General features: G+C 60.4%; 1 protein-coding gene and 1 pseudogene across 1 annotated transcript in view; both read left to right on the top strand.

Moving 5' to 3' along the window:
* Positions 1-2,264, top strand: part of LOC147469397 (uncharacterized) — a 15,091-nt gene extending 12,827 nt beyond the window's left edge. Inside the window, exon 9 of the mRNA XM_086549273.1 lies at positions 2,123-2,264. Within this exon, the coding sequence (XP_086405399.1) occupies positions 2,123-2,264 (142 nt within the window). The remainder of the gene's footprint in view (positions 1-2,122) is intronic.
* Positions 2,265-10,455: 8,191 nt separating this feature from the next.
* On the top strand, positions 10,456-10,623 carry LOC147469396 (5.8S ribosomal RNA; annotated as a pseudogene).
* Positions 10,624-11,008: the final 385 nt, after the last annotated feature.

Below are 11,008 nucleotides of genomic sequence, written 5' to 3'. Positions count from 1 at the left end.
ATATATATATATATATATATATATATATATATATATATATATATATATATATACATATATATATATATATATGTATGTATATATATGTATATATATATATGTTTATATATATATATATATATATATATATATATATATATATATATATATATATATATATATATATATATATATATTGCTTGGATATATATTTATCAATCATTTATTTATTTATCATTTTTTTTTATCTATTATATATAATTTATTATATATCATTCATTATATATCAATTATTGCAGGTCCACTTATTACGCGTCCATTTATTACACGACCATGTATACATAATTAATTATTTATCTATTTACTATACATTTATTTGTTGTGTATTTATAATAATTCATTAATTATAGGTCCATTCAATACACGTCCATCTATTACACGTCCATTTATTACACGTCCATATATTCCACGTCCTTTTACTACACGTCAATTTATTGCAGGTCCATTTATTACACGTCCATTTACTACACTTCCAATTATTACAGGTCCATTTATGACACGTCCATATATTACACGTCCATTTATTACACGTCCATATATTCCACGTCCTTTTACTACACGTCAATTTATTACAGGTCCATTTATTACACGTCCATTTACTACACTTCCAATTATTACAGGTCCATTTATGACACGTCCATATATTACACGTCCATTTATTACACGTCCATATATTGCACGTCCTTTCCTGCACGTCTATTTATTGCAGGTCCATTTACTACACGTCCATTTACTGCACATCCAATCATTGCAGGTCTATTTATTACACGTCCATTTATTACACGCCCATTTATTGCAGGTCCATTTATTGCACTTCCAATTATTGCATGTCCATTTATTACACGTCTATTTATTACACGTCCATTTATTACACGTTCATTTATTACACGTCCATTTATTACACGTCTATTTATTGCAAGTCCATTTATTGCACGTCCATTTATTGCTCGTCCGTTTATCATGTCCTTTTATTATACATCCGTTTATCATACGTCCGTTACATATATATATATATATATATATATTATATATATATATATATATATATATATATATATGTATATATATATATATATATATATATATATATATATATATATATATATATATATATATACATATATATATACATATATATATACATATATATATATATATATATATATATATATATATATATATATATATATATATATATATATATTGCTTTGATATATATTTATCAATCATTTATTTATTTATCCTTTTTTTATTCATCATATATCATTTATTATATATCATTCATTATATATCAATTATTGCAGGTCCACTTATTACGCGTCCATTTATTACACGACCATTTATACATGATTCATTATTTATCTATTTACTATGCATTTATTTGCTGTATATTTATATTAATTCATTTATTATAGGTCCATTCAATACACGTCCATTTATTACACGTCCATTCATTACACGTCCATATATTGCACGTCCTTTTACTACACGTCCATTTATTGCAGGTCCATTTATTATACGTCCATTTACTGCACTTCCAATTATTGCAGGCCCATTTATGACACGTCCATTTATTACACGTCCATTTATTACACGTCCATATATTGCACGTCCTTTTACTGTACGTCCAATTATTGTACTTCCAGGTCCATTTATTACACGTCCATTTACTGCACTTCTAATTATTGCAGGTCCATTTATGATATGTCCATTTATTATACGTCCATTTATTATACTTCCATTTATTGCATGTCTGTTTATTACACGTCCATTCATTACACGTCCATTTATTACACGTCCATTTATTATACGTCCATATATTGCACGTCCATTTATTACGCGCCCATTTATTACACGTCTTTTTAAGCAAGAGGTGTCAGAGATAACTGGCTTGTGGCGGCCAAGCGTTCATAGCGACGTCGCTTTTTGATCCTTCGATGTCGGCTATTCCTATCATTGTGAAGCAGTTTTCACCAAGCGTAGGATTGTTCACCCTTTCAAAGGGAACGTGAGCTGGGTTTAGACCGTCGCGAGACAGGTTAGTTTTACCCTACCGTTAACAACGTAAGGCATGTCGCGACAGCAGCCCCGCCCAGTACGAGAGGAACGGTGGGTCCGGACCAATGGTGCGCCTCTTGGTCGACAGGCCACTTTCGGAGGGCAGCCACGTCCGGCAGGTTTTACCCCTGAAAGCCTCTCAAGGGGGAAACCGCGCTGAGCGTTAAGCGACGTGATCGCGTGCGGCGCAACGGATCGGCGAGTGGTCTAAACGCCCTGTCAGTTTAGGCGGCGGACTGTGCCCATGCAAGAGGAAATCACGCGACTGCCACGGTCGAAGGGGGGAGGTCCTAGTCGGCGGCCAGTGGCCGCGGTGCGCGTTTAGCGGGTCTTCGCGGGCTCGCGCGGCGCGTCCGCGGTCGGTCGTCGCCCCGGAGTTGTAAGGGGGGCCTCCCTTTGGCAACCAGCTTCCTCGATAAAGAGTAAACCAGGTCCGGTGTGCCGTACCGAACCGTCTGCATACGACTGACTTGTCGGCTGGGGTGTCGTAATTTCTAGAGCAGGCTCCTCCTTTCCTGCGATTGAGTGAGACTTGTCCCCTTTAGTCGGAAGGTTTTGTTGTTGTTGTCGTCTTCCCCGCGAGCGGCGGGAGAGCGAGGACGATCGAGAGACAAAAGGAGCTGCGTGCGTGCGTGCATGCATGCATGCAGCGTCAACAGTCCCCTCCTCCTCCTCCAGTCCCCGCGCGAGGCGTAAGAACAACAACAACAACGACGAGGTGAAAAAAAAAGAGAAAGTCCGTCCGTGAGAGCAAGGGCGGTTTGATTAATAATGTAAAGTTTGTGATCGAGTGGAGCGCCTGCGCAGCAGCCTCTGTGCCGAGAAGGCCTCCTCCGATTTTTCTGCCGAGGGCTTAGTAGCCTTGCCCCTTTCCCTCCCCTCCCCTCCCCTCCCCTCTTTTCCTGGAAGAAACGAGGAGATTTTTATTGGGACTTGTGCTCTTGTTCTTGTTCTTCTTCTTCTTCTTCCTTCTTCTTCTTGATGGATTACGAGTGAGGGTCAGAAATATCTGTCTTGGCGGCCGGCCGGCCGGCCGGCGGTGGGAGGGAGAGAATGAAGAGAAGCCAGTAGATGGCGTGAGGCGGACGCGGAGCTACAGATTATACCCTATCAATATTGTCTTTGTTACGTTATATGATGTATATGTATACACCCATTCCATTCCATTCCATTGCTTTACTTTACTTTACTTTACCTACTTTGACTTTGACTTTACTTACTTACTTCCTGACTCTACTTCACTTCACTTCACTTCTCCTGCCTGGAATGGCGGAAGGGGGGGGGGGATGGGGGGGGGAGCCCTTACTCCGGAAAGGTGGCGGGGGGAGGGGTGTGTGAGGGGGGGGGGGGGGGGAACACAAGCCCGTACTCGGGAAGGTGGGCGCAAGCCCGTACTCCGGCTGGCGGGTGGGGGCGGCGAGGGTCCTTGAGTGGCCCTTCAATAGGGTCCAGGTGGGCGGGCCTTGGGCCCGAGCCTTTTGCACGGGTCCGGGGGGTCGGTTTCGACGGTGTTGTTGTGGTCTCGGGCCCTAACCAGCCGTCCGGATATATGTAGGGGGAGGCTCCCTTCCGGCCGCCGCCTGGGCCTTGAGTTTTGCCTCCTCCCGAGCCGCGGGTCCGGCTCGGGCCTCCTGTGGGTCGCGGGCGCCGGCTCGGCCTCGGCCCGAGGGGGCGCGCGGCGGTCGCGGGTGGCGGGCGCCTGCGAGCCGGGGAAACGGCGGTGCGCCTGTCGCGGGAGTCTCTTGGGGGGCGCCTCCCTCCTGCAGGGCTTGCCTCCTCCCGCGCCGCGGGACCGGCTCGGTGCGCCCGTGTGGCTCTCGCGGGCCGGCCTCGGCCCCCGTGGCCGGGCGGTCGCGGGTGGCGGGCGCCTGCGAGCCGAGGAACGGCGGTTGCGCCTGTCGCGGGAGTCTCTTGGGGGGCGCGCCCGGCCTGCGGGTCTTGCCTCCTCCCGAGCCGCGGGTCCGGCTCGGGCCTCCTGTGGCTCGCGGGGGCGGGCTCGGGCGCTTGCGCCGGGGCCGGCCGGGGGCGGCGGGCGCCTGCGAGCCGGGGAAACGGCGGTGCGCCTGTCGCCGGAGTCTCTTGGGGGGCGCCTCCCTCCTGCAGGGCTTGCCTCCTCCCGAGCCGCGGGTCCGGCTCGGGCCTCCTGTGGGTCGGGGGCGTCCTGGCCTCGGCCCCCGTGGCCGGGCGGTCGCGGGTGGCGGGCGCCTGCGAGCCGGGGAAACGGCGGTGCGCCTGTCGCGGGAGTCTCTTGGGGGGCGCCTCCCTCCTGCAGGGCTTGCCTCCTCCCGAGCCGCGGGTCCGGCTCGGGCCTCCTGTGGGTCGGGGGCGTCCTGGCCTCGGCCCCCGTGGCCGGGCGGTCGCGGGTGGCGGGCGCCTGCGAGCCGGGGAACGGCGGTGCGCCTGTCGCGGGAGTCTCTTGGGGGGCGCCTCCCTCCTGCAGGGCTTGCCTCCTCCCGAGCCGCGGGTCCGGCTCGGGCCTCCTGTGGCTTGCGGGCGCCGGCTCGGCCTCGGCCCCCGTGGCCGGGCGGTCGCGGGTGGCGGGCGCCTGCGAGCCGGGGGAACGGCGGTGCGCCTGTCGCCGGAGTCTCTTGGGGGGCGCCTCCCTCCTGCAGGGCTTGCCTCCTCCCGAGCCGCGGGTCCGGCTCGGGCCTCCTGTGGCTTGGGGGCGTCCTGGCCTCGGCCCCCGTGGCCGGGCGGTCGCGGGTGGCGGGCGCCTGCGAGCCGGGGGAACGGCGGTTGCGCCTGTCGCGGGAGTCTCTCCCGAGGCGGGTCGCGGGCCTTGGGCGGGCCGGGGTCGCGGGAGCGAGGAACGGCGGTGCGCCTGTCGCGGGAGTCTCTTGGGGGGGCGCCTCCCTCCTGCAGGGCTTGCCTCCTCCCGAGCCGCGGGTCCGGCTCGGGCCTCCTGTGGGTCGGGGGCGTCCTGGCCTCGGCCCCCGTGGCCGGGCGGTCGCGGGTGGCGGGCGCCTGCGAGCCGGGGAACGGCGGTGCGCCTGTCGCGGGAGTCTCTTGGGGGGCGCCTCTCTCCTGCAGGGTTTGCCTCCTCCCGAGCCGCGGGTCCGGCTCGGGCCTCCTGTGGCGGGCGCCGGCTCGGCCTCGGGCCGGGGCGCGCGGCGGGCGCGGGTGGCGGGCGCCTCCGAGCCGGGGAACGGCGGTGCGCCTGTCGCGGGGGTCTCTTGGGGGGCGCCGCTCGCCTGCAGGGTTTGCCTCCTCCCGAGCCGCGGGTCCGGCTCGGGCCTCCTGTGGCTTGCGGGCGCCGGCTCGGCCTCGGCCCGAAGGGGGCGCGCGGCGGGCGCGGGTGGCGGGCGCCTCCGAGCCGGGGGACGGCGGTTGCGCCTGCCGCCCGGTGCGTTCCCCATTCCAGGTGGCGCGGGCCTTGGGCGCGAGCCCGGGGCGCGGGTCGCGGGAGAGGGCGCCTTGAGCGGAGTGCGGCCGTTCATCCGTGGCCAGGTGGGCGGGCCTTGGGCCCGAGCCTCCCGCGCGGGTGCGGGTCTTGGTTTTGGGCGGGGTTGGTGCGGTCCCGGGCCCTAACCAGCCGTCCGGATATATATAGGGGGAGGCTTCCTCTCCGGCCGCCGCCTGGGTTTGGCGGGCCTTGAGTTTTGCCTCCTCCCGAGCCGCGGGTCCGGCTCGGGCCTCCCCGTGGCTTGGGGGCGCCGGCTCGGCCTCGGCCCGAAGGGGGCGCGCGGCGGGCGCGGGTGGCGGGCGCCTCCGAGCCGAGGAACGGCGGTGCGCCTGTCGCGGGAGTCTCTTGGGGGGCGCCTCCCTCCTGCAGGGTTTGCCTCCTCTCGAGCCGCGGGTCCGGCTCGGGCCTCCTGTGGCTTGCGGGCGTCCTGGCCTCGGCCCCCGTGGCCGGGCGGTCGCGGGTGGCGGGCGCCTGCGAGCCGGGGGGCGGCGGTGCGCCTGTCGCCGCCTGCCGCCTTCCTTGGGGGATTGGTTTGATCCTCCTCCTCCTCCTCCTCTCGGGCCGCCGCTTCGGCAAGGGGCTTTCTGTGGCTTGCGCGGAGGAGCCTGCCGCCTTCCCGAGGGGCGCGCCTCCCTATCTTGGGGGGATTTGGTTTGTTCCTCCTCCTCCTCCTCCTCCCGAGCCTCCGCTTCGGCTCGGGCCTCCTGTGGCGGGCGCCTGGCGCCTCCGAGCCGGGGAACGGCGGTTGCGCCTGCCGCCCGGTGCGTTCCCCATTCCAGGTGGCGCGGGCCTTGGGCGCGAGCCCGGGGCGCGGGTCGCGGGAGAGGGCGCCTTGAGCGGAGTGCGGCCGTTCATTCGTGGCCAGGTGGGCGGGCCATGGGCGCGAGCCTCCCGCGCGGGTGCGGGTCTTGGTTTTGGGCGGGGTTGGTGCGGTCCCGGGCCCTAACCAGCCGTCCGGATATATATAGGGGGAGGCTTCCTCTCCGGCCGCCGCCTGGGTTTGGCGGGCCTTGAGTTTTGCCTCCTCCCGAGCCGCGGGTTCGGCTCGGACCTCCTGTGGCTCGGGGGCGGCCTCGGCCTCGGTCCGTGGCCGGGCGGTCGCGGGTGGCGGGCGCCTCCGAGCCGGGGGCGGCGGTGCGCCCGTCGCCTTCCCCCGGGGGGCGCCTCCTTCCTTGGTGGACTCCTTGGCTGGCGTTCTTCCTCCTCTCGGGCCGCCGGTCCGGCTGTGGCATGGCATGGTGTGGCGGGCGAGAGGCTCCTTCGTTGGTGGATTGGCTCGTGTTTTTTCCTCCCCTCGGGCCGCCGGACGGGCGGAGGTCCGGCCGTGGCGTCCAGAAGAGGGGCGCCTCCCTTCTTGGGGGGACTGGTTTGTTCCTCCTCCTCCTCCTCCTCCTCCTCTCGAGCCTCCGCTTCGGCGGGGGCCTCCTGTGGCGGCGCGGAGGCGCCTGCCGCCTTCTCGAGGGGCGCGCCTCCCTATCTTGGGGGATTGGTTTGTTCCTCCTCCTCTCGAGCCTCCGCTTCGGCTCGGGCCTCCTGTGGCGGGCGCCGGCTCGGCCTCGGGCCGGGGCGCGCGGCGGGCGCGGGTGGCGGGCGCCTCCGAGCCGGGGAACGGCGGTTGCGCCTGCCGCCCGGTGCGTTCCCCATTCCAGGTGGCGCGGGCCTCGGGCGCGAGCCCGGGGCGCGGGTCGCGGGAGAGGGCGCCTTGAGCGGAGTGCGGCCGTTCATTCGTGGCCAGGTGGGCGGGCCATGGGCGCGAGCCTCCCGCGCGGGTGCGGGTCTTGGTTTTGGGCGGGGTTGGTGCGGTCCCGGGCCCTAACCAGCCGTCCGGATATATATAGGGGGAGGCTTCCTCTCCGGCCGCCGCCTGGGTTTGGCGGGCCTTGAGTTTTGCCTCCTCCCGAGCCGCGGGTTCGGCTCGGACCTCCTGTGGCTCGGGGGCGGCCTCGGCCTCGGTCCGTGGCCGGGCGGTCGCGGGTGGCGGGCGCCTCCGAGCCGGGGGCGGCGGTGCGCCCGTCGCCTTCCCCGGGGGGCGCCTCCTTCCTTGGTGGACTCCTTGGCTGGCGTTCTTCCTCCTCTCGGGCCGCCGGTCCGGCTGTGGCCTGGTGTGGCGGGCGGCGGCTCTGCCTCGGGCCGCCCGAGCGCAGAAGGCGTTGCTCTCTCCGCCCCAGCGGGCCGACCTTTGGGGTTGCCGTGGCGCCTGGGCGCCCCTGCCTTGGCGTCCGCCTTTGGGTCCAGGCGGGCCTCCTCCCCTTTGGAGCCGCCCCGGTGGCGTGGGCGTTGCGGACTTTGCGGTGTTGTTGTGGTCTCGGGCCCTAACCAGCCGTCCGGATAAAGGTAGGGGGGAGCCGTCCGCAGCGTGGGCGGAGTCCTGGCCTCGGTTGTGCCCCGCCGAGCCGGCTCTGTCCTTAGTCCCCCCTGCTCTTCCAGGCCTGCGCCCTCCCCCTGAGTGCACAAGGACGCAGCGATTTTCGCCGAGCGATTGCGGCCCCTCTCCCCCTCGCTCGGTGCGCCGCGTCTCTTTTGCTCGTCGGCGGGCCGGCCAAACCCTCCCCCTCTCTCTTGCCTCGGGAGCGACTGTGGGCGTAAAAACCCCGTCTGGCCCACCTTTCACAGCAATAGCCGTGGGCTCGCGCCCTTCTGGTTGGCCCGAGGCCGCCGAGGTAACCAGTCCTCGCGCCGCCGACGGCCGGCCGGGCCCTGCCCTTCATATATGCGGCTGCCCCCCCTTCTCTGTTTCCGTTCGGAATTGTTTCCCGAGTGCCCTTCGCGGCCTCACCCTCGCGCGGTCCGCCCTTGGGTCTGTACTCCCGTCGGCCACGGCCGGTAACGCCGAGTTAGATCCCGGGTGTGCGTAACCTGCGACGAGAGGAAGCTCTTTCGGCAATCACCGTCTTTGATCCGCCCATGTGATTGACATGGTTTTTCCTTTTTGGAACTTGCTCGACGCTCGGGTGCCTTCCCCCCCCTTGCTGTCGGGCTGGGCCCACGCCTTGGGCGCTGCCCCTCCTCCTCCTGATTTTCGTCCCGCCTCTCCTCCTACGCGCGGGCTCTGCCCTTTTTTTTTGGGCTCGGCCACGGTATGAAGAATGGAGACGACGACGACTCCGCTGGCGCGGACATGGCCAGTTGGGATTGGCCCCCAAGCTTTTGGAGGGTGCGTGCTCTGGGGTGGGCCTTTTACTTGGAGGTTAGCGCCCGGGAGGGGGCATGTCGCGGCCGTGCTCTTTTGTTCTGGCCCGGCGAGTTCCCCCTTTTCCCCTGGTAGCGGCGCCGATAGCCCCTTTTTTGAACGCCCTCGAAAAACTCGCCAGCTCTCTCTCTGCTGCTGCCGCCGCCGCCAGCCTCCCGTAAAAAGGAGGAAGAGGTGGTGGTGGTGGAGGCGGAAGAAGAAGGCGGGGAGCAGTAGAGCTTGTGCCTCCATCGGTAGACGGTCCCCGTCTTCCGTCGCCGGCTCCCCCCCCGCTGTGGCGCGGGCGGCGGCAGCAGTGGCGGCGGCGGCGGCGGGTCGTTGACGACTGGTGTGCTGTTATTGCTATGTGCTACCTGGTTGATCCTGCCAGTAGTCATATGCTTGTCTCAAAGATTAAGCCATGCATGTGTAAGTACAGGCCGACTTAAGGCGAAACCGCGGACGGCTCATTAAATCAGATACAACTCATTGGATCTCTGCTGAACCGCATTACTTGGATAACTGTGGTAATTCTAGAGCTAATACATGCCTTTGGACGTGCTCAGAGCAGGCTGACGATTGCTTACAGCCCGAATGGTCGTGCATGGAATGATGGAAGAGGACCTCGGTTCTATTTTGTCGGTTTTTCGGAACCCGAGGTAATGATTAAGAGAAGCAGACGGGGGCATTCGTACTGCGACGCCAGAGGTGAAATTCTTAGACCGTCGCATGACGACCTAATGCGAAAGCATCTGCCAAGGATGTTTTCATTGATCAAGAACGAAAGTTAGAGGTTCGAAGGCGATCAGATACCGCCCTAGTTCTAACCTTAAACGATGCTGACTAGCGATCCGCCGCAGTTATTCCCATGACCCGGTGGGGAGCTTCCGGGAAACCAAAGTCTTTGAGTTCCGGGGGAAGTATGGTTGCAAAGCTGAAACTTAAAGGAATTGACGGAAGGGCACCACCAGGAGTGGAGCCTGCGGCTCAATTTGACTCAACACGGGGAAACTCACCAGGCCCGGACACCGGAAGGATTGACAGAATGAAGGCTCTTTCTCGATTCGGTGGGTGGTGGTGCATGGCCGTTCTTAGTTGGTGGAGTGATCTGTCTGGTTAATTCCGATAACGAACGAGACTCTAGCCTGCTAAATAGTCGACGGGTCTCGTCCTCGCGCCGCCTTCCAGGGCGGCGACGAGTCGGGTCGACGGAAAGGTGAGAGTGCTCGCTAGCTTTTTTTGGCTGGCTTGCCCCCTCTCCAAATCGCGGTCCGTCGAGAGGGGCTCCGACGGTGGTGGTGGTGGTGGCGGCGGTGGTCTGCTGCGCGCGTGTGCACTGGCAGTTCTCCCCCCCTCCCCCCGCCCCCCTGAAGACCCCCTCCCGGCTTGGAAGGGCCCTGTCGAAGGTAATAGTGCAGCAGTGGATGTACTGTGCAATGACCCTCCTTCTTCTTTCGAACGCCATTACGGGGGGCTCTCGGGACGGCTCCCGACTCTCCTCCTCCCTCTGTGATAGGCTCTGGTACCCCTCTGTCTCTCTCTCGCTGTAGGAGGGAAAGGAGGCGGGTGGAGCGAAGGTGGAGGCGCCGAACCCCAAAGTTAATCTTTTTCCCGCCCCCGCCTGGGTTACCGGGACTTTTCGTGGCCAGCTGGTGATCGACGACGTCCGTGTCGCGGTCTGTGCTTTGATTTTGTTTTTGTCAAACGAATTGTTTACTTCCCCTCGGCCCCCCGGTCGAGTGGGAGGCGAGCGAGTCGCGTGCGAACTCGAAAAAACCCTCTCCAAGACTCTTAACGGGGGATCACTTGGCTCGTGGGTCGAGGAAGACCGCGGCAAAAAGCGTAGTCTGATGGCTATCGCAATTGTCCCGTGATTCCATCGACGTGTCGAACGCACATTGCGGCGGCCCTGTGCCTTCTTCGAAGGACGGCCGCCACCCTCCCTCGAGTGTCGTGACGTTGCCTACCAGGTAGACAGTATGGACGGCTGCGGCGGCCCCCCCGCCGCCCGTTCTCCGGTAGGCCGACACAGTGTTTCCGTTGAGAGTGAGGCGAAAGATCGCCGTGCGTGGGCCTCCGTGCCGCCCCAGAAAGCTGGCGAGGTGTGGAGGCCTGCTAAGCACCATGGGGCCCGTCGTCCATTAGCGGCGCGCGAGCTGTTGACCTTGCCGTGGGTGCGAGGCCGGGGGCTCGTCCCCCTTTGCCTTTGCACCGCTAGGCGCCCTGAGGAGTTCGCTGGACTTCCGAAGGAAGGCGCTCGGGAGGAAGGTGTGGGAGGTTGTTCTCCACATCCCCGCCTCGCTAAAAGTCCCTTGTGTTGTCCAGATGTTCCCTTAAGA

Source organism: Penaeus japonicus, unplaced genomic scaffold, assembly GCF_977035675.1.
Source record: "Penaeus japonicus unplaced genomic scaffold, GWHDUDI00000001_assembly GWHDUDI00000022, whole genome shotgun sequence".
Classification (NCBI taxonomy): Eukaryota; Metazoa; Arthropoda; class Malacostraca; order Decapoda; family Penaeidae; genus Penaeus; species Penaeus japonicus.
The sequence above is the reverse complement of the archived record's forward strand: the minus strand, read 5'-3'. Positions and strand labels throughout refer to the sequence as shown.